The following is a 24,181-nucleotide window of genomic DNA, read 5'->3' as shown; positions in this document are numbered from 1 at the left end:
TGGGCATGTGCCCTGACTGGGAATCGAACTGGCGACCTGTTGGTGCACGGGTCGATGCTCAAGCACTGAGCCACAGCGACCAGGAAGTTTACTACATTTTTAATCAATACCTAGATAAACTCAATGTCCAATTTGAACATAAACACTTAATAAACGTTTGTTAGATTAGTGAAGTGTAATTGTCAGAGATAGAAATGGAGTTGGATAAATTCAGGCTAGTAAATCTGAGGAAAAGGAATGGATTAATTGAAATGCAGGGTAGGTAACACTGGCTGCATGAAAACCTTGAAGGGAGAAATCTGTGCAGATAACACAGGAATGGCAAAGAGAAGATGCCGAAGGAGTCACTCAGATTATAACCTTTAAGAATGGATCTTTCCAAGTTTTAGTGGCATAATTAAAGCAAGTTGCTAACACAATTCACCAGCTTCCTTTACTTGTTACTACTCTTCCTTCTTCCTAGGCAGTGGGAGTGCTATTCCAACTAAAATAGTAATTAATTACCTCCCCCAGCAGGTGGAGTGTGAGAAACAGGTCCTACAAACTTTTGAAATATGCAGGCTATTTTACATAGGTTTGAAAGATGAATTGTTCATCCATTCAACAAGAATTGATTGTCTGCTCTGTGCAAGGTGCTGCCCTGGCTGTAGGAGGGACAGTGCTGACAGGGCAGATAGGATCTCTACCCTCAGGGAATTTGCAACCTAATAGTGGCCAGAGTCGAGGGACACTGTGGGGGATAAAGGGACAGATCACAGAGGCAAGATGTGTGGAGCAAAACGGGGACTTCAATATTTTAGAGCAACGAATTAGTCCTTCAGACCACGTCGTCACTGTTTTTTGCTTGAAATGTTGTAACTCCACAAAATACACTTCCCTGAAGCAGACGTAAATGATGCTTTTGTGTCCACCCTGCTCCCCATTCCAGCAGGACAGGCCATTGAGCTGTGGTTTCAATCCACTGCATTTGATAGGCGCATTCGATAGGGCTCCGACCCAGACTAGTTAACTTTATCTAGTGTGGGGCTCCATGTGAGAGGCAAAGTTACAAACTCCTCAGAAATAATATGTACGAGGGATGGTTACAATAATAAGATCATTAAACAGAGAGAGGGAGGTTGCTGGTGACTTAGATAATGGCCTTCAGATCTCCAAATGGGAAATGACAGATGTTAGGCCACAAAACCTTTTTCTGGATTTGAACCCAAAATATGGTCAGGTTCCTAAAACAAAAGGGAAGAATCATCAAGACCAGTAACCTTACATCGATGCTGCTCTAAAACAAACACACAGAAGGAACAACGTGCAGTATGGGGCTGAGGACCCAAAGAAGCTGAGACGCTGAGGTTCAAATTTCATTTTCAGTTTCCAAAATATTCCCGAGTTTGGATGTCAGGAGAAAGAAAAAAGAAGTCCCGCGAGGCCACATGCAGAGGAAGGGCTGTCGGCACAGGATGACTAACATTCCGCTTCCTGCTTTTTATTTGATTTGAGTCTGAAAAAAACAGATACAAGAATGGCTGGTGCACAAGCCAGCCCAGGCCAGCACATGAGGCTTTGAAATCATCTGTCATTTCCGTCCTGTTGTGATCACAGGGGCTGTTGACTCTAGAGGAAGGAAAACGACCTGGGGATGGGTGTCCTGGAGATGGGTGTCCCCAGTCCCGCAGCCACACCAGGGCCCTGCCCAGGAGAGCGCTGTCCCTGGCTGGTCTGCTACAGCCAATCAACTGCCACTGATTTCCTACTCTGTGCCAGCCCTGGGCAAGCTGCTTTCTCACTGGACAGAGCTGGCGAAAGGCTGGGATATGGATGCAATAGCGGGCGATGGGGCCACATGCTCACCCCAGGCCTGGGACGAGCACTTTCATAGGCTTCTGAGTGTTTTCCTTATAGAGAACTAGAGGCCCGGTGCACGAAATTGGTGCACGGGGGGAGGAGGGGGGTCCCTTAGCCCAGCCTGCACCCTCCCCAATCTGGGACTCCTCGAGGGATGTCCAACTGCCCATTTAAGCCCAATCCCAGGATCAGGCTTAAACGGGCAGTCAGACATCCCTCTTACAATCCAGGACTGCTGGCTCCCAACTGCTCGTCTACCTGCCTTCCTGATTGCCCCTAACCGCTTCTGCCTGCCAGCCTTTTCACCCCCTAACCACTCCCCTGCCAGCCTGATTGATGCCTAACTGCTCCCCTGCAGGCCTGGTCACCCCTAACTGCCCTCCCCTGCAGGCCTGGTCGCCCCCAACTTCCATCCTCTGCCGGCTTGGTCACCCCTAACTGCCCTCCCCTGCAGGCTTGATCGCCCCCAACTGTCCTCCCTTGCAGGCCTGGTCCCTCCCAACTGCACCCCCCTGCTGGCCATCTTGTGGTGGCCATCTTGTGTCCACATGGGGCCAGGATCTTTGACCACATGGGGGCAGCCATCTTGTGTGTTGGAGTGATGGTCAATCTGCATATTACTCTTTTATTAGATAGGATAGAGGCCTGGTGCACGGGTGGGGGCCAGCTGGTTTGCCCTGAAGAGTGTCCCGGATCAGGGTGGGGGTTCCCTGGGGCATGAGGTGGCCTGGGCGAGGGGCCTGTGGTGGTTTGCAGGCCGGCCACGCCCCTGGAGACGCAAGCAGAGGCCCTGGTATCTGGGGTTTATCTATCTTCTACAATTGAAACTTTGTAGCCTGGAGCAGAGCCAAGCCTTCTGCTTGCTCCGTGGCAGCAGCCATTTTGGGGGGGATTTATGTATCTTCTATAATTAAAACTTTGTAGCCTTAAGCGGGGCCTGGGCCGGCCAGGGTGTGCGGAAAACTTGGCTTCCTCCATTGCCGGGGGCAACCCTAGCCTCCTGCTCTTTCCAGCTCTGTGGCTGCGGCCATTTCTGTTTGGGTTATGTATCTTCTATAATTGAAACTTTGTAGCCTTAAGCAGAGGCCTGGGCCAGCCAGGGTGTACGGAAAGCTTAGCTTCCTCCATCACCGTGGGCAACCTTAGCCTCCTGCTTTTTCCAGCTCCGTGGCTGCCGCCATTTCTGTTTGGGTTTATGTATCTTCTATCATTGAAACTTTGTAGCCTTTAGTGAGGCCTAGGCTGGCAAGGGCAGGTGTAAAGCTTGGCTTCCTCCATCGCTGTGGAAACCCAAGCCTCCCTCCTGCTCTCTGTGGCCGTAGCCATCTTGGTTGGGTTTATTTGCATATTTGCTCCTGATTGGCTGGTGGGCATGGCTTGTGGGCATAGCAGAGTGATGGTTAATTTGCATATTACTCTTTTATTAGATAGGATAGGAGACTTCCCATTCTTGTCCGTTTACATGTCTTTCCCGGGTCCTAATAACCATATATTTCATTTTCCACCCACCCACACTCCTTGCTCCTCCCCAGTCGGTGATCTGGAGAGAACTCGTAAATGTCATTGGTCACAAAGCCACTCTCTATGCTGGCCAGAGTGACGAACCCACTCTCAGATGGGTTCACAGCCCTGTCGTCAGAGTCGCAGGACATGGTATCGGGAGTGGCTTCTCCCGAGCACCCTCGGAATGAAATGTTCTTCAGGTCTGGCCGGGTCTCGGCTAAATCAGCTTCGCTTTGTTTCCGGATGACGTTGTAAACTTCCAGGTCTGGGCTGTTCGCGCGGCCAGGCGAGGGCCAGAGGGTGCGCGGCTCCTTCGTGCTGGGGCCTGGCTGCTCCCGTGTCCTAGGAGAGAAGACAGGGCTGAGTTTCCAGAGGTGGGGACTGCGACCATCCCTGTGCCCGACCATCCCTGTGCCCGCTGGCCAGGCAGCAGGCCATCCTGGGCAGGCACAGCTGCGCGTCTCACCTGCCTGACTCCACAGTCAGGGCTTCCGCGGGGCGAGGGGGAACAAAACTGGGGCGTGTTGCTATGTTCAAAGCGACTGTAAATCTACCACTCACTGCTGTGGGAGCATGGCACAGAGGTGTCTATCCTGGAACCCCCACACCCCCAAAGGGTCCATGATAGAACGGGATGGGGAGAGATATCACTTAGAAAACCCTCTTCTCTAAGTGAAAAAGGTAAGTCCTTCCATGTTAAGTGTAGGAAAATAAACAAGAATAGAATTAGTAATATCTCTGACTTGATCAACAAGAGAAATCATAGATATTTTTGTGATTTCATGATTTTATAACATCACAGTCATAATAGATGCCTTAAAATAACTTCAAAATTATAATAATTACACCCATCACTAAATAAAGAAGCATTAATAAAGGAGCACATGTATTACTGTATCACATTCCTTTGGGGAAATATTTTGCTAAACTATATATTCGTATAATCGCTTCCCTTGCACCCAATTCATTTTATTTTATGCATTCAAAAATATTTTTCCGGGAAGGAATCGCTAGGCTTCACCAGACCTGGTGAGGTGCTAAATAGGCAGAGGAAGGAAGAGAAATCAAGAACCAATCACAGAGTAAGCAGTCATAAAACACATTTGTAATTTTTTGAACTGAATTCAATTTTTAGATGAGAAGGAATTAACTAGTAAAAATGATCACAGTAATAAGAGCTAACATTTTTGAGTGCTTACTATATGCCCATCCTGCCTGTACTAACTGCTTTGATGCTAATAATTCTCTAAGGAAGTCATTACTAAATGCAGCAAGTTCTATTACTAATTCATATTAAATTGGTCATCAAAGGGCGTCACATCTGAAACTGGACCTTCGTTTTCCTGTTGCAAAGTGGGCACATCAGCCTTCTTCTCTGTGTACCACGACAATGGGGAAAATGGTTGCTGGGAAGCTCTGGGCATCTCAAAAGTGTGGCACATGATCCATCAGTAGAGTGGCCCAAGGGCCTAGGCTATTAGTGTAGGTGTTTTGTAGCAATCCATAATCACGTATTCAGTGGAAAGAAAAGCCAATTAAAAGTATTTGGCTATTTCATTTTGAATAAAGTGATTTAGTTTCAGATGTTTGCCAGAATGTTCTGAAAGAGATGTTTTCCATGTGGCTCACTAGTCACTCCTCCACTCACTCAACAAACATTTTGGAGTGAGAGCATGGGTTTCTGAGAGCACTTGGCTGAGTGGATACAGAATTGTAGACAGCGCCTGGGAAGGCACATGGGCATTTCTTTAATTATTGTCAGCTGAACCCAAGGCGACAGGCAAAGCCGTGTCTTGGATACACATTTACCAAAAAGGCAGATGTGTTATCAGCACTGACTCTTACCTTTGCCCAGGTGTCGGGTAGTGGGTCTTTGATATGTAAATCCAGTCATGCACCAGGAATGCTCGGGCCTACTCAAGAATGCAAATAATCTCCTTTTGTCTTGACCTTTTGGTGAAACTTCCTGGTATTTGGGATATAAAATAAACTCGCTGGATTGGCTCTGGGTCATTGTCTCTCCAGTAGAAGAGGGGGATGGTCCCACCCGATTCCCAGCTTTTTCCTTCTATTTTGTGTCTTGTCTCTTTCTTTTATTTCTCAATCCCCAGCCGCCCCTACTAAAGAACTGGACCCGCTCTCTAGCCGCACTGGACGTGGAAATAGAGAAATACCTACATTTGGCGCCCCGGAACAGGGACTGAGTACAGGGGTACTCACAAAAGTAAAAGTCAGATGAGGGAGTCACTCCAAGAAGTGTGTGCACCACAGATTAAAGAATAAGGCAAGGGAGGAGAAACCAAGATGGCGGCATAGGTAAGCACCTAAACTGCTGCCCCGCACAACAATTTCAAAACTACAACTAAAAGACAGAACGGACACCATCCAGAACCATAGAAAAGCTGGCTGAGTGGAAATTCTACAACTAGAAGGAAAGAGGAAAGCTCATGGAGAAGGAACGGCAAGGAGCTGAGGTACGGAGACACGCGGGCACAGAGAGGAAGGGCGGTGGAGTGCCTGGCTGGCTTTCTCTGGCGGGAGGGGGAAGGAAGCCCCCGACTGCACTGAACCCCAGTTCTGACTGCACTGAACCTCAGTTCTAGGCGAAACCCTGTGGAACCAGGCTCATACAGGAGGAGTTTGGACTGTCAGGTAGAGAGAAAGGCACACAGAGACTTGGAGACTCAGGGGAGCCACAGCGGCAGGGGTCTGGAGGTGCGAGTGCACACAAAGACTGACTGTGGAGGTTACCACAGGCTATCCCTAGCAGAAGGGAGTCGGAAGCTCCTGACTGCACAAAACCCCAGTTCCAAGTGCACTGAACCGCAGTTCCGGGCAAGCCCATGGGGACCAACGCTCTTACAGGGGTAATCTGGACTGTAAGGCGGAAACTCGGGAACCACGGAAGGCAGAGGTCTGGAGACTCGAGTGCAAGGGCAGGGCTGACGGGAAGCCAAGACTGTCTGCTCCGCCCTGAGACTCCACCCCTTCCAAGCTGAGCACAGAGGCTTTTGCAATCTGGCAAGGCTAATCCTATAAGGCTGTCTCCAGCACCGAAAATATCCCAGTGTAGACACAGCTGATCCTCACAGCCAACTGGCCTGCAGGTCAATTCCTCCCAGTGATACCAACAACAATCAAGACTTAACTACAACAAGGCTGTACACACAGTCCACAAAGGGGTGCACCAAGAGTGTCCACCTCAGGTTAACTGGGGAGGCTGACCACTGGGCCATATAGGAAACCTAGCACACAAAGCTACCCTACCAATTCAGGGAAGCAGTGAAAATGGGGAGACGAAGAAACAGATCACAAACGAAAGAAATGGAGGAAAACAAACGACTGGATATAGAATTCAAAACCACGGTTATAAGGCTTTTCAAGAATATCCTAGAAAAGGCCGATAAATATAACGAGACCCTCGAAGATATGAAAAAGGACCAACTAGAAATTAAACATACACTGACTGAAATAAAAAATATTATACAGAGACCCAACAGCAGACTAGAGGAACGCAAGAATCAAGTCAAAGATTTGAAATACAAAGAAGGAAAAAACACTCAACCGGAAAAGCAAAAAGGAAAAAGAATCCAAAAAGTTGAAGATAGTGTAAGAAGCCTCTGGGACAACTTCAAGCGTACCAACATCAGAATTATGAGGGTGCCAGAAGAGAGAGAGCAAGATACTGAAACCTATTTGAAGAAATAATGACCGAAAACTTCCCCCACCTGGTGAAAGAAATAGACTTACAAGTCCAGGAAGAACACAGAACCCCAAACAAGAGGTATCCAAAGAGGACCACACCAAGACACATCATAATTAAAATGCCAAGGGCAAAAGACAAAGAGAGAATATTAAAAGCAGCAAGAGAAAAACAGTTAATTACCTACAAGGGAGCACCCATACGATTGTCAGCTGATTTCTCAACAGAAACTATGCAGGCCAGATGGTAGTGGCAAGAAATATTCAAAGTATGAATAGCAAGAACCTACAACCAAGACTACTCTACCCAGCAAAGCTATTATTCAGAATGGAAGGTCAGATAAAGAGCTTCACAGATAAGAAAAAGCTAAAGGAATTCATCACCACCAAACCAGTATTATATGAAATGGTGAAAGGTATTCTTTAAGAAGAGGAAGAAGAAAAAAGTAAAGATAAAAATTATGAACAACAAATACATATCTATCAACAAGTGAACCTACAAATCAAGTGAATTAAAAATCTGATGAACAGAATAAACTGGTGAATATAATAGAATCAGGGGCATAGAAAGGGAGTGGACTGATAATTCTCAGCGGGAAAGGGGTATAGGGGGTGCAGGAAGTGACTGGACAAAAATCGTTCACCTGTGGATGAGGACAGTGTCGGGGGAAGTAAGGGCAAAGGGTGGGGTGGAAACTGGGTGGAGGGGAGCTATGGGGGAAAAAGGAGAAACAATTGTAATAATCTGAACAATAAAGATTAATTAAATTAAAAAAAAAAGAATAAGGCAAGGAGTGGATTGTTGCAAATTGTATTAGCTGGGTGTAAAATATGGGTAATTCTCAAATGTTTAAAACTATGCTCAAAGCTCAAGGATGCTCTGTTAAGCGTAGTCAGATTCTTGATTTCTTAAGTTTTGTTGATGAAACGTGGGAAAAGGTCAGAAAGCAGTTGCGTGACCAATACACAGCAGAAGGTCCAGAGAAGATTCCTATTCCTACTTTAATTCGTGATGGCCTTGATTCAGCATAGGAGAGTTTAAGAATGTCTAAGTGGGCCCTAACTGGTTTGGCTCAGTGAATAGAGCGTCTGCCTGCGGACTCAAGGGTCCCAGGTTCGATTCCGGTCAAGGGCATGTACCTTGGTTGCGGGCACATCCCCAGTGGGGAGTGTGCAGGAGGCAGCTGATCGATGTTTCTCTCTCATCGATGTTTCTAACTCTATCCCTCTCCCTTTCTCTCTGTAAAAAATCAATAAGATATATTAAAAAAAAAAAAAAAAAAAAAAGAATGAAAGAATGTCTAAGTGGGATGTGGCCACGGCCTTACAGCCTACAGCAAAGGGGTGTGAATCTCTAAGAATACCACCTGCCTATCCGCGCCTCCTCTGCCTCCGCCCACTATTCCTGCAACTGTAGTTAAGAGCCAGCCTGACAAAGATTTACCTCCTAAATATGAGTGGGAGCTAGAGTTTGAGGAAGAGCGAGACAAGCATCACTGTGAAGGGGATAAGAAAGGTTTTGCTCGCAACTGCCCAGCCTTTATGGCTGGATGCAGGCGCTTGGCTGAAAGTGACTTTATATTTCTTTTTGTTGGAAGCTCAAACTACTTGTATTGGGCTGAACAAAGTAGAAAGGATTAAAGAAATTTCTCAGCAACTGCCAATGATTCTTTATCTTAAAAAATCTTTTTCTTTCCTTAAAAAATAAAAATAAAAAATAAAAATAAAAACAGAAGACGCCAGACCATGACTGTATTTTCCCCCAAATCAAGAAGGAGGTGGGGGAAGGGAGACATGTGGAGATCCAATATGGACGCCCACTCCCTGAGAAAGCCATTTTAAAAGGTCTCATCTTCGCCATGCCTTTTTCCTGCTAGTGACTTATAACTTTTACAAAAATTATAAATGCATCGGGGATTTCTGTGCACGTGTAAAGGGAAAAGCCAAATTAAAAACAAATGCATACAACTGTCCAATATTTGGACATTTTAGGTAGAGTTTTTGAGCTGAGCTTAACTCTTTGCTATGTACAGAATAAAAACCCAAGACTGTTTTTAGCCTAAGAAAAATGGCAGATATGACCCAGGAAAAATACAGGCTGGCTTCCCAAGGCAATCTCTTCTAGAGGGAAAAAAGTGGCTCTTTTAAAATTTCCTGCCCAGAGGCAAGTAACCAGCAGGAAGTAGATAGCAATTTTGCATGTAAATAGCTACGGGTTTGCTTCTTGACTTCCCCAGCAGAAAAATTACGGTCGTTTTTAAAAGTTAGCAGCTGTGCCAGGCCTATCGCTGGAAATTTAAAAACTTTGAAGTTTACTAAATCAAATGATAAAAATTATATCTAAATGTATTGAAATGATATAATACTTAAATATTGATCTGAGTATGCCTGGTATGAAGTCTAGAGAATAGAATTTGATCTATTAATTGAATATGCCTTGTATTTTATTTGAAATGTATCTTTAAAAATGTAAAAGTATTATTGATTTGAGAAATGCTAAGTATTTAACTTGCTACCTAAAATTTGAAGCTCTGAAAGTTTAAGGTTCAGATTGAATTGGGAGAAATTACATAATTGTGGTAACTAAATACATAGAGTATAGCAATTTGTTTTTGAGAAAATAAAATGTTGTGTTTTCTCTGATAATTAGGAATTCAAAATGTTACTTATTGGTCTAATTAAAAAATAGGATTAATTCTGTGATCCAGTTTAAATGTAATTGATATTCTTTAAGATAATTTAAGTATATAATCTTTAAATAATATATATAAATATATATATTTGATCTTTCCAAGTATATTTCAAGGCTTTGAGAATAACTTTTGGACATTTCATGGGCCCTGAAATGTTTTCAAAAGTCTGTTCTCTCTTAAATATTTTTTAATTAAACCAATTGATACTTGAAATCACATGGAAAGTTTTATCAAATAAAAATTAATCAATATATTTTACTTACATACATATATTTAAAGTAATGAAGGTTTTGGCCTCTAAGGAGGGCAAAATATTTCTTAAAATTTAATAGCAAAATTTTAAGATGGAATTTAAAGTGACAAAAAGCCCGTAGCCGCCTGCATTCTTAATTAAGCTAGAGGTGGGGCAACATTTGTGGCTTGTGAATCAGACGTAAACATTTACTAAATTTGCTTTGCTTTTAAATGAAGATACCTACTTTAATTACTTAAATAAATTAGCTTATTAAATTATAATCAAGGTTTTCAGCTAAATGAAAAGCCAATATTTTTATAAACAATTAAATTCTAATAAAGCCACTAGAAACAGCTAGTGAGATTTTTGTTTGTCTGTAATATAAATTTGACTGCCTTTTAAAAGAATGGATTAGACAGCTGCCATGTTGGCTGCATGGCTTACCACTCCCATGGGGGCTGCCATCTTGAAATAACAAAGGCCAACCCATTCCTTTGAATAAGCCAATGTCTTTGTAAGCAATTTAAATAAGTCTTCTAAGAAAGTTACTGAAGGCTTCCTATAATCCCCCTGTATATGCAAATAAGCCTAAGAGGATACTTTAAAAATATAATTACAATTTTAACAAAAGAAGAAATTTTAAAATTTTGAAATCTCTTTCACTGATATTTATAGTGTAAACTACGATTGTTGTTAAAGTATTAAATCTGACAGTAAAATAGTAGTCAACCTTGCTATAAAGTTACTTGTAATATAGCTAGTGACTCGGCTGTAGGCTTGAGCTCCAAGCTGCAGCCCTGTAGGCTGTTTTGTGTAAAGTAAGACAAAGTTTTTTAAATAAAACACTCTGTAGCCTGAAAATTATTTCTGGAAGGAAATAAAGAGGTTTCCTTCAAATGTCATAAGGATTGTAATTGAAAGCCTATATATTTGGCCTCTTAAACTAAAGTAAATAATTTGTGTCTTTGCCTCCCTGATAAATTTTATGTAAAGTTAAAGACTAATTGCAGAAACTTAATATCATTTACTGTAGACTAACTTAAATTGGCTAATTGAAATAAGTGAATATTCATAAAAACTTAATTGTACTGGACAAAAAACTGTCCTGAAGTATTAACAAAAATTTTTATTGATGGTTCATCTCATAGTAAAATTGCTAAACATGCTATGAATCCAAAGCAGTCATATTTCTGTGCAAAAATTAAAAATCAAAAGTTATCAAGACTACATAAAAAAATTTACAAAAGCCACCTAATAATTAAATCAAAAAAGGATAGTAGAATAATATCCTGTAAGAAATATCCTGTAAGTAAATTACATCAAGAAAATTTTTACTTTAAAAATGATTTTTCATTTATAATGCTGATAACAAGACACCCATAAAATCTTATGGTGTCAAAATAAGCCAAAGAAAAATCGTTTGGACAAAAATCAAAAGGATCCCAAGTCTAATTTATAGAAAAGATTTCTTTATTAACCTTTGGTCAAGAATATGTTTATATTTCCAGAAAACTCCAAGACCATGTGGATTCCTGCAACAACAGATCCCAGAGAGGACCTGATAGGACTGTTCCAGCCACAGAATAAGCACTGGCCCCTGAGAACAGAGGAGAAACAGTCCAGAAATAAAGATGGTGAAGACGCCTTGCCATGCTTGCAGTCAGCAGCTGTGTGTCGCTGCAGGTTGCCCAGGACCAAGGGCAAAGAAGGTCGGTGTGCGCATGCTTCCAGACCATGTGTGCGCACCCTTCTGCATAGAAGTCAAAATGTTTGATGTTTTGTGTTCTTCCAGGACCCCTGACTTGGGGGGCTTGCCTTATTTCTAACACAGGGAATGGTATTAGCTGCCACATTAAAAGAGATGTTATACCTCAGGCATTAACCATTTTTACAGTTGGATCCAGTTCTGTAAAGGCTGGATCTACTGCAGCAGGGGAGCAAAGGTCCTTCAGACTCCTTATATTTCAGTAGAAATACAAGCTCTTATTTATGCCTTAACAGATTTTGCTACGGAGCCCATCAGCCTATAGTGATAGTGCTTATGTGGTAAGTCTGGCCAAAATTATTGAAACAGCTACTATAGGGCACACTAATTCAGAGGAACTTTTTCCTTTATTTTTCAGCCTTCAAAATGTTATTTGAGAACGACAATTTCCATGTTTTATTGGAAGCAATGTCCTCAGTGTGTTATCCACCTCCCTGTGCCAACTTTAGGGGTAAATCCCCGAGGACTTAAACCTAATCAAATCTGGCAATATGGATGTCACTCAATAGTGGAAAGAACCAATCATACTCTTAAAATCAATTACTAAAACAAAAAGGGGGAGACAGATGTTATGTGTCACCTCAAAACAAAGTCAATCATGCTCTTTATACTTTAAAATTTTTGAATTGTGATGCACAGGGCCATACAGCAGCCAAAAGGCACCAGGCCTCCTGTACAATAGCCTCCACCGAGTTAGCTAGGTTGAAGGAAGCACAAACCAGACAAGAGTTTTATCAGATTCGGTAATAATGTGGGGAAGAGTTTGTGTTTTATATCTTTCCAGAAGGAGCAGCGCAGACAATTTGCATGCCAGAGCATTACGTGTGTCACCACAATGGACCCAGACAAGCTCCTTGTCCCTTCACTCAAAAGGACTGAGTGCTGCCCCGATGAGAGCAAAGCGGAAGAAGAAGAAAACTGAAAGCTATGCAAGGGACTGAGGTTCCAACATGGGGTCAGTTGAAGAAGTTAACGACTGAAATGCAGCAGATTGTGGAAAAGCAAGAAGTGGAAGCTATTTCTTCAACCATGTTCCTGCTTATGCTAGCATCTGTTAGCTGCCAGTCTTCTGCAAAGTCTTGTGCAGCCAAGTCCGAGGACTCTGAGTAAATATAAACCAGCAGCAAAAGAAACTTTTTTCATTTAGTAGCTAAAATTGTTAACATGTCTGTAGTTTTGATTTCTCTCTTATTGCTGTTTTGCATTGGCATTGTTTTGTTATTATTTAATAGCCAGAGTTTTGCTCTTGACGTTCAAGTTTTAAAATGATAACATGTATGTAGTTTGGTTTTTGCATTGGCATTGTTTGCAATTGTTTTAATATTAGAGCTTTATTTTTGATGTTTAAATTTTACTTTTATTATACCGTGTTTCCCCGAAAATAAAACATCCTCCGAAAATAAGACCTACTCACAGGTTTCCTTCTGAGTGAAATATAAGGCATTCCCCGAAAATAAGAACCCCAGGCTCTGTCTCAGAATGAAAATTAATTTACTGTAAACTGGTCGCTAGGGCCGCCCCGACTGGCGTCTAGCAACCAGTGACGTTACGCGGAGTCCTGATGTCACTGCTGTGTGGAGGCGGAGCGGAGTTAAAAGTGAGCGGTGAGTGCGGGGCGGGAGAGAGGAGGAGACTTTCGCAGATGCGTGTAGAAGAACAGGAGGATTAGAGCGGACGGGACGCGGCGAAGGTGGTGAGTGCTGGTCTGTGTCTGGTGACACTACCTGATGCTCGCGGCCGCCTTCATGATGACTGAAGGTTCTCAGTCAGTGGCAGACCCTGCTCCAGCCCAGATCCAGGCCCCAGCAAGCCCAGTGACAGTCCCCAGCAGGCCCCAGGGGGTAAATGTCTGATAAAGGGGTAGGGGGGATATCTGGTGAAGGTGTTCAGTGGCACAGGGGTTGGGGGGAGGGGGATCACTTAAAATGACACAGGAGGATCAGAGGGGGCAATCCAAATGACACAGGAGGATCAAAAGGGGTTACTAAAATGGTAATTCCCCCCTCTGATTCTCCTGTGCCATTTTGATTCCCCCCTCTGAACCCCCGTGTCATTTTGAGTGATCCCCCTCCCCCCACCTTGATACCCCAATTCCTTTTTTTTTACCCCTAGAAATGAGCGCAAAAAGAAAAAGCTACTCTGTGGAGTACAAGAAAGGAATCGTGGAAGACTCTTGGGGCCAAAATCTTACTGCTTTCTGCAAAGAGAAGATGTTGAGTATCCGATTGGTCCGAAAATGGCGAGCAGAGTATGGTAACCTCATTGAACAAGTGGACAAGGGAAATGCTAAAAAGCACAAGTGTGGATCAGGTCGGCAACCATTATTTTCCAAGCTGGAAGACCTGATCTGTGAATGGGTTGTTGACAGGAGAGCAAAGGCTTTGGTTGTGAATAGGGCTCAGATTCAAGAATTTGTCCTTGCAATGGCACCACAGTTTGACATAGCCCCCGAAGACTTCAAAGCATCACAACACTGGCTGGATAATTTCCTTCAGCGAAGTGAACTGTCTTTAAGAAGATCTACAACATTGTTTAGGTTGGAAGATACTCAAGTTATTAAGCGAGCACTTGCATTCAAGTCCTTTATTGATGATGCTGACTTCTCTAAATACAGTCTTTCCAACATGATTGCTATGGATGAAACTGCAGTGTTTATGGGCCAATCATCTCAAACAACAATTGAACAGCGGGGTGCCTCCTTAGCGTACATTCCCTCCACTGCTTACGAAAGTGCTGCACGTGTTTCCTGTATTTTGGCAATTCGTCTGGATGGCACTAAAATCCCACCTTTAATCATTTCTAAGGGCAAGAAGGAAAAGATTGAACGTGTTTTGGGCGTTTTTATTCTTGAAACTGAAAAAGCCTGGGCCACACAAGCAGTTATAAGGAAGTGGGTTGATTTAATGCTGCCGCTTGTTATGCGAGGGAGCCAGAGAGGTCTGCTAGTCTGGGATGCAGCCAGCACTCACCGCGCTAAAGACATGAAGACATTTCTTCACGAAAGAAAAATAGATCAGATAATGATTCCCGCAGGAAAGACAGCCTATCTCCAGACTCTTGATGTTGCAATAAACAAGCCATTCAAAGACAATTTGTGCATGGAAATTAATGACTACATTGAAAATAGAATGGAGAGAAATCAGCGTGGAAACTTTGTGAAACCTAAACTGCAAGAAGTTGTGACTTGGGTGAAGAATTCATGGGAGAAAATCACTGACAGTTGCATTGCAAATGCACTGCGAGCAGGCTACCTTGACAAGAAGTACTCATTTAAAGACAGTGCTATTGCTAAACATGAGAGATTTGGTCCACTGATTCTGAAAGAAATGGAGTCACAAGAAATTCACCAGGAAATTCAGGAATTGGATTGTTATGATGATGTTCCAGAAGATGATGACATGATTGTCACTGAATAAATGAGTAAATTCTTGATACTGTAGGATTCACAGTTTGTCTGGTTTGTGTTGACAACTACCGTACTACCATACTGTATACAGGTAATAAATTTCCTTTATTTTCATTTAACAATAAATGTGTACCGTATTCTTCTTCATGGAAAAATAAGACATCCCCTGAAAATAAGACCTAGCGTGTCTTTAAGGGCAAAAATTAATATAAGACACTGTCTTATTTTCGGGGAAACACGGGTAGTAGCTTAAAAACAAAAAAAGGGTGAGATGTAGACAGTGCCTGGGAAGGCACATGGGCATTTCTTTAATTATTGTCAGCTGAATCCAAGGCGACGGGCAAAGCCACGTCTTGGATACACATTTACCAAAAAGGCAGATGTGTTATCAGCACTGACTCTTACCTTTGCCCAGGTGTCGGGAAGTGGGTCTTTGATATGTAAATCCAGTCAAGCACCAGGAATGCTCGGGCCTACTCAAGAATGCAAATAATCTCCTTTTGTCTTGACCTTTTGGTGAAACAACGCACTGGATGCGGAAAGAGAGAAATACCTACACAGAATAACAGTTTCACCCCTCAAGCCATTTAAAAAAAAAAAAAAAAGAAAGAATGCAAGATTACTCTCAACCACAGCCAAGCACAAATGCTTGGTACTTCAGAATGCCTAAAGCATGGCAGAAAATTTACTCTCAAATCTGCAATGGTGTTTCCCCTTGTCACTGCCATGGCTTTTAGTTAAGTCAACAGGGCAATGTCCAAACCTGAGCGTTCAGAAGAGAAAGATTTGCATGACCAAGGTTTTACTTGCCTCCTCCTCCAGATCCCAACCCAGCAGACAACTGTGGTGACCAGCAGGAGGAGCAGGAGGGGGATGCCAGGGACTAGGAGGTAAGCAAGGTTCCAGGCAGCTTCTGAAAAGAAAAATGCACGTTATCCGCATTAATGATGTTGTGTGCTTCGAAACAGGCTTTGAAAAGCATAATCCACATAATCGACACAGAGTATTCCAAAGAGCATCTCCTTTCAAAAAAATGAGTATTTTCTACCTGTCCAATTATCCTAGGTAACAGAGACGTTTAAAGTTTGGGTCTCATATAATATCAGAAGGGCAGTTTGGGTAATTACACTTTTTTTCCAATTGAAAGATATTCTCTCTTCTTGTCCTTCCTCTCCCTTAATGAAGAAGGGGCTGCTTGGGCAATGTGGATGTTCCCAAGGTGGGGCGAGGGAGAGGGAGGAAGAAGAGTCTGCAAGTTATTACCCAGAAAGAAACAGTCACATGAAGCACGCAATTCAGACTGCAGAATCTTCCCACCATTTCTAAGGCTAACTGGATCCAGCTGGGCCCATGAGCAGTGACTTCTTCTGTCCTTTAAGTCTTAGAGCCAGAGAATTTTCTTTCAAGGGGTTTTGGGAGGATCAAGGATTGGGGACTGACCACTTTCCTAGTCTGACTGGGCCACCTATCTTTGCATAGCACTGTGTACTTTTACCAAACATTTCCATGTATTATCTGTTGTAGAATAACACATTTGATTGGCCTTTGTCCCTGGTTCCTGGGAGGAAGGGCCTCTAAATCTTTGGAATTTCTCAGGTAATAAGAGTGACTGTTATTCATGAATGAGCCCCTCAGACCATATCAGAGTTGATGCTGACAGAGATGTCTCAGAATGGGCCTGGTGGGAGGCACTGGGTCCTGGAGATTGAGCTCAGTTACATGGCCAATGATCAAATCTGTTATGCTGATGTAATGACACCTCAGTAAAACTCACACCAAAGCTCAGGGGAGCTTCCTGGTCGGTGAATACACTGTGTCAGGAGCATGAGAAGGCATCCCGACTCTACAGAGAGAGGACAGGAGCTCCCCACCTGGGACCTTTCTAGACCTCACCTTGTGTGTTTTTCATTTGGCTGGTCTTGATTTGTATCCTTTATAATAACATGTAGTCATAAGTATAGCACTTTCCTGAATTCTATAAGTTGTTCCATCAAATTAATGAACCTGAGGGAGTGGTGGGCACCCCCTGGATTTATAGCCAGTTGGATAGAAGTGCAGGTGGCCTGGGGACCCCAGAACTTGTGGCTGATGTCTGAAGTGAAGGCAGCCTTGTTGGGGCCTGAGCCCTTAACCTATAGGGTTGTGCTAACTTGGAGGGCTAGAATCAGAACTTAATCACCATATCACAATATCCTATTTTATTTTATGGACACAGTTTCTCAGGTAGTGAGAAAAACATTTCTGCTTCCATTATGCAAATGATTAAACTGAAGCACAGAGAACTTGTGGTTTTTTAAAGTTGCCCTGTGACAAAAACCCAGATCTCCCTCTTAAAATTCAAGGTGGAGCCCCTGTCTGGTGGCTCAGTTGGTTGGAGCATTGTCCCACACACCAAAAAGTTTGGAGGTTCGATTCCCAGTCAGGGCACATACCTAGGTTTCTGGTCAATCCCCAGTTGGGGCGAGTACATAAGGCAATCAATCAATGTTTCTCTTTCATATCAATGTTTCTCTCTCTCTCAAATCCATCAACTAATCCTGGGTGGGGATAACAAAACAACAACTCAAAGTGGAGTCCAGGTTGAAAGTCCATTAGCACTCCAATTCATCACCCCATTTCCTTTTATCTTTTATGATTTAACTTTTAAAATGTTTTTGCCAATTTCCTTTATTTGTTTCACAATTAATATTAACCATGGATATTATGCAGCATGGTCTGCGACTCTGCTCTATTTCCCTACATCCGTTCTCAGTCTTTGCCCCATCACCCACCCCAGGACTTCTGGGTGGTTTCCAAGGCTCCATCTTCATGCAGATTTTTCCTCCCCTGTTGTCTAATTTCCCCTATTGTCTTAGGACAGCTCCATTAGCATATTTCACTGATGAAATCTAACATTTGATGCAGTTTTTGCAAAGTCACAAATGCCCTGTCTAGTTCCATTGTTAAGTAGCTATGGGATGGAGAAAAGTAGGAAGTGTAACTGTGGGTAATTTGTGATCAAGGGAGTCTCATGATCTATTTTTCCCAGGAGAGTTCTGTGTATACCTTTGTTTTCTTTAAATGTTTCCTTGACATCTTCTTTCTCTGTGTTTTCTGGAAGTATGGGTGTGGCTGGCTTTGTCCTTTCACCTGGAAACAGACACATGAACTTGAGAACCTGGAGAAAGGCATCGAAACACAGATATTCTTTGAAATCCTACCAGGTTCAAGGTGGAGTGTCAAAAGGCAGAAACAATTTGACCATTGCCATTTATAGACACAGAACAAGGGTAGACTTTGCTGGGATAGAGGTTTAATTGTCTTTATCTTTCTGGTGAGACTTTTGCTGCCAAGAATCACATACTGCAGCAACCAGCAGGTGGCTGGCATCAAGGCACATACTTTATGGAAGTGCTAAGGGGGAAGAGTCGATGACTCATTTCTAGGGGCAAAAATGATCAGTTTGGCTCACTTGTTTAAATAGATCGAGTTATTCCTTTCATATTGTCAATAAAAACAAGTAACATCTCAAACTGAATTTTCCAACTGTTCCTTTTCAGCTTTGAGAGAAACAGACAATGTTAGAGAGCAAGACTCTCCATGACTCGCCATGGCTGGATATGGCATATACCTGTTTAAATGTTCTGGGTTAACAATGATCTTACTGTTGAATAATCTGGTCTAAAGATCATATAGTTCTAAACCTATGAAGAAGGGCTGTGAAATAGCCCAAACCTCAAAAGACAGGCTTACCTCCCAGCCCTGTAGAAGGAACTGTTGGTTCCTCTGTGGCAGAAAGAAACAAAAATGAAAATAATAACTAAATTTCCATGCCGTCTTAATGAAATTGGCCAGATCATGGCATCCAGTTATTTGCTTATTCAGTCACCAATAAACCATCTTCGTTACGAAGTTAGTTAGTCAACAGGATCAGTCGTGCACAAAGACTAGCCCTCCCCCAGCTTTGCTTGTGTGCTTTTTTCTTCTTTAAAAAGTATTTTGAAATTTTTAAATATGAGGATTTCCAAATATACACAAAAATAGAAAGACTAGTATAATGAACCTTTGTGTACCATCGTTACCTGCAATTCTTATCAACAAATGGCTTAATCTAGTTTCAGCAATAATCCTTCCCCAATATACTCAGGCCTGGGTTATTTTAAAGCAATCCAAGACGTCTTAACAATTCCTATTGGGATGTTTTAGAAAGCAACAAACAATGATCTCCAAGCAGTGGAAGTAGTTGGGGGGCTAACTACTTTGTAAATATGTAAATACTTACATATTTAAGTAGACCACAGGCCAGCCCCTAGGTAGAGACTGGTGGTCTAGAACTCTGAGTCATTTTTCATATTTCAAAGAACCTCAGGAAAGTCAGGTTGCACAGACAACTCATAGCAAATGTTTGTACTCTCTTCTGGCAGTCACTCTCTTCCATCAACCAGATGGTCTGGGTCATGGGGATGGGGTCCTCAAGGGCAAGATTTTAGAATTCACAGTCCGAAGGCCAGGATGTCAAAGCGATTCAGAGAGAAAACTTTTAATCATCTTCTCATCAGTTCAGGAATTTGTAGAGATGATTCAAATCCATTAACTTATTTTAAAAAATTTATACAATGCATGTCATATGACAGAAATATCATCATGTTCTAAGAGTTTTCTAAAACAAACAATTTATGCTGATAACAGCCTCATGAGGTAGGCGCTATTATTACTCTGATTTTGTACATGAGGAAGCCAAGGTACAGGGAGATTATATAACTTGTCCAAATCCCTCAGCTATTAAGTAATAGCTGAACTGGGATTTGAAACAATAAATTCAAATAAAAATTAAAATCATAAGGAGACAAACTCTGTGCTAGGTAATGGAGATAAAATAGCAAATGAGAAATAGTTCCATCCTTCTAAGGCTCTTACACTCTACAATTTGGCCATAAAATATGGAAATATAGGACAATATTAATAAATATTGATAAATAAAAATAAATGTTTTAATATTAATAAATATTATTTGTGATGTTACATTATAATACAAAGTACACTCAATAATGTTACATGATCTACTCATTTTCCTGTCTTTCTGTGGTTTAATCCACTGTGCAAACCTGCAGCAGTCAGCATATTTACAAAGCATTTGCTCCAGTCCTGCAGTGCATCTGCAATGCATCGCCTGTGACGAATTGTCTCTGATTTTCACTGAACCTGCCTATGCCTTTAGCATACCTGGAAGGAAGTAATCAAGTGTGCATATCCGGCTAGTATGGCCCCTGCTCTATGTGGTCATGTTGTCAAATGCAGTTTTGGATGTTACTCAATCAGTCCCTTGCCACTCTGGCATAATGAGTGGTGTGACATCCTGTTTGAACCACACTGGATGAACTTTCCCTAATCAATCAAGTGCAGGGATTGATTGGTCAAATGTGTGTTTCCAGACCTTATGCCAAACATGTAGTGAGGGAGCCAAACTTGTAAATATAGGCCGTTAAAGTAATGTGTCTGTGAGGAGCTATGATCCTCATGGGATGGTCACCTAACTTAGTTTGAAGGGCCCTGGAAGGTTCCCAGAGGAAATTAGTATTTTTTTAATTTATTACTTTGAAGTAATTTCCAATTTATAAAAATTTGCAAGAATAGTACAAGTAATTTTCATATATTCTCCACCCAAATGTTATAATTTTATCATATTCCATTTATTTACTTATTCTCTTTAATCTCTCTCTCTCTTGCTTTCATTGCTCTGAAAGGTGACCTGCTAAGACAGCCTCCAACTTTGCAATCACCTGCCTAAGACAACTCTGCATGGGGGTTAGGGAAACATAATTCACTTGAGAGGGTGGAAAGAAAGAAAAGAAACCTTTTAGGAGAAAAAGCATAGTCCAATTGAAACAATTAAAAGATGATAAGATTACCTAGTAACCAACTAGAAATAAGTCATTCTCCTATTGGGAAAAGTTGCAGAATTGGAGCCAAGCAGTTGGCTTCATGGAGGTGAGAAACTTGAGGGACAGATCAAAACCCACTTCAAGTTTAGATCCAAGCCAGTTATAATGGAGGAATGTGGGGGAAACTCCAGCAGAATGAGACTACAGTCTTAGAGCCCAAACCCTTGACAGACCTAGGAGCAAATGCCCGTTGCATTTGCAAGGTACGTATAGAGGGTGGTCTGGGAGTTCGAGCTCATCAACGTGTCTGCTCTTTGCCCCAAACCAGAGAAATTGGTGTATTTTATCATCTACCGCCTCAGGTCACAATTCTGTTTCCTTAAAGCCCCAAAAAATTATCTCACATGGCTGTTAGAAGACTTGTAAAAACAATGGCAAGTTTCTTTTCATATTTCTTCTTTACTCCAAGTTCCTACAGCCAACATCACATGTGGAAAAAAATAAGAATTTGTAATTGTCCACTTAGAAGACTTTTTGTTTCCTGAAGTTCTCATAATTCTTGCTTTATTATACATAAATTAGACCTTTTTTTTTTTTCTTCATCCCTCTCTTAGCATCTGATACCCCTCTCCTTCACTAGCGCTACTCCTCAAGGTAGAAGGCTCTCTACAGTTCCCTTTCCAAGGATTCCCAATGTTTACCATTGCTGGCATTTGCAACACACTTTCTTGGAGACGAAATAATACATTCTTGGAACCAGCAGCTGCTCATGAAATGACAGAGAAAGTTGAGAGGTTCAGCCACCTAACTTGGGAGAGGATTATTACCATCGGAGTATTTGCAAATGAAATTGTTCTTCATGTTGCATCGGTCATCATTCCACTGGAACATATAGGGGCCCCCGATGCCGGTGGGTGCAGATGGCTGATGATACATGACTACGCAGACCTCGCTGCCACAGGAAGGCTCATCCACATACCAGTTCCTGTAGGAAAGGGGTCAACAGTGGAGGCAATTGGAGAAGGATACTAGCAGCCTTCAAAGCCTTTGTTTGTCCATCAAATCCCACTGACTTAAGACTCTGGTTCAGAACACGATACAGAAAAAGGGAGGAATTGAAGTACCGCCAATAAGAGTCACAGGCTTTCTAATATGGACAGCACAATCAATCATCTGACATTTGCCACAACCTCTTCGCAGGAAGGAAGGAATATATTACCATATGATTTCTGCAAAGTAATTATGGGGGGAAAAACAGCTAGCAGCGCATTCTGGACGATCTTATTTATTGCTTGCTTTTTGATAACTGGGTTTGTTTTTCTTCTTTTATAAATCAGATGCGCTGAGAAGAGGCATGACTCATCTCATGTCCTGCTCCCATCTCCTCACACTTTTTAATTGACCATAACTGACTTTCCCAGCCCTGGGAAGACTTTCCAAAATCTAGAGGCTGTCAAAGCAGGTGAGGGGAGCGGGGACAAGAGCAGAGGGCCCACATAGTCTTCAGTTGTTTCCTGCTCCTCTGGCTGATGAGCCTCTTGGTCAGCCTTCACTGCTAGATTTCTTGTCGTGGTCTCCCTGGCTCCTGGGGAGGATGCATTAACAGCCTCCCCTTCACTATCCAGTGCTACTTGGAATTAAATGGCACTGCCACCCAGCTGGATACGTGGGTGCCAGGTTTTGGAGTTCACAAAGAGTTGAAGTGCTCTGAGCACCCACCCCATGCACTGGCCAAGGGCTGGGCTTTCGTTACCTGATTACCCACCTGAGCTGTTCCCTTCCAGCACTCAGACTTTGCCCTGATGCTCAGATTATTACTGGGTCCTGCGGCTCTGCCTACCCTTGTCAGAGCCCTTCCTTAGGAAACAGCTAAGAGTCAGGTCACCTCATAGCACCCCATTATGGCTCTGCTCAGTGTTGTATTCCATCCAACAAAAGGAAGATCCTTTGCTGCACCCACTGGGTTTTATGTGCCTGGACAACAGCTGACCTTGCAACACTGCTGGATACTATGCCTGGATCCCCTGCTCCTCATTAGTTACCTCCAGGCCATTTTCCAACTCTGTGGGTGGGCCTCCTACACTGACTTGCCTTTGGCCTTATGGTTTTCCACTGGCCTTATGGCTTTATGTTATTTCACTTCACAGATGATAGACTAGATGGAATGTTATACCTGGCACCTGTTTTCAAGCTGAGAACTCTCTGATAGAAGGAGAGGCTAGGTTCCAAGGAGGAAGGACCCTACAACACCATGGCAGGTGCATGTGGTGATAATCTCTGTTCTCCAAAAGGGGCCTACAGCCATTTACTCAAGCAGCCATGCACTAGGAGAAGAGGAAACCCAACTATTATAGAGACTGCTGGACACAAGGTGCAAGTCAACATTGATGCCTAAAGACTCGAAGTGTCACCAAGGCTGCCCGTTAGAGTGGGCGCATACTGAGGCCAGGTATCAAGTGGAATCCTGGCCCAGGACCAGCTCACAGTGGGACCCGTCCAGTGCTCATTTTTGAGTCCCCAAATATACAAATTGAAAGATTATAGGCTTTCGTAGCGGAGTAGGTCAAGTGGAAGCTTCTGAAACTGCACTCTTCCCCACCCTCTTTAAGATAGTAAATAAACATAATATCTTTTCTAGGAGAAGATGACAGGAAGTAGGGGCATCCCTAAAGACTTAGAGAGTGCAAAGGTGGTATTCCTCGTTACATCTCTGTGTAATTCCCTAGTCTGCAACAAAACAGGCAGTTCTTGAAGGATACGACTGGAGTAGTGTAAATTGAACCAAGTAGAAGCCTCAAGTGCAGCTGCTTTGCCATATGTGGTATCTTTGCTACAGCAGGTTAACATGCCGTTGGTACCTAGTATGCAGATCTGGTGACACATTTTTTTTTCATCTTTATCAGGGAAAGAATCAGAAGCAGTTTGTATTTATTTGGAATAGACAACAGTATACACTCTAGTCTCCCCTCAGGACTACACTGATTTTCCTGCCCTCTGTCCTAATATGGCATGAGGAGACCTGAGCAGCCCAGACATCTTGCAGAAAATCATGCTCGTCCATTACATTGCTGATATGCTGAGTGAAGCAGATGAGCAAGAAACAGCTAGTAAATGGGAGGCCTAGTAAGATTCATGTGGTCCATGGGTTGGAGGTAAACCCTATGATGATTCAGGGAC

At 42.7% G+C, this 24,181-nt stretch overlaps 1 protein-coding gene across 4 annotated transcripts in view; it reads right to left on the bottom strand.

Annotated features, from left to right (window-relative positions):
• Positions 1–3,177: 3,177 nt before the first annotated feature.
• LAYN (layilin) overlaps positions 3,178–24,181 on the bottom strand; it is a 28,054-nt gene continuing 7,050 nt past the window's right edge. For 3 of the 4 annotated variants that reach the window (XM_080642033.1, XM_080642034.1, XM_080642035.1), the window contains 4 exons: positions 21,832–21,989; positions 18,189–18,272; positions 15,954–16,056; positions 3,178–3,684 (listed from right to left, as the gene is read on the bottom strand). In XM_080642033.1, the coding sequence (XP_080498159.1) occupies positions 3,318–3,684; positions 15,954–16,056; positions 18,189–18,272; positions 21,832–21,989 (712 nt within the window). In that variant the 3' untranslated portion in view covers positions 3,178–3,317. Of the gene's footprint in view, positions 3,685–15,953; positions 16,057–18,188; positions 18,273–18,875; positions 18,909–21,831; positions 21,990–24,181 lie in introns of all 4 variants that reach the window. The other variant, XM_080642032.1, reaches the window with a different exon arrangement.

Source organism: Plecotus auritus (assembly GCF_963455305.1).
Source record: "Plecotus auritus genome assembly, chromosome: 9".
In the NCBI taxonomy this organism is placed as follows: domain Eukaryota; kingdom Metazoa; phylum Chordata; class Mammalia; order Chiroptera; family Vespertilionidae; genus Plecotus; species Plecotus auritus.
Note: the sequence above shows the minus strand (reverse complement) of the source record. Positions and strands in the feature narration are given on the sequence as shown.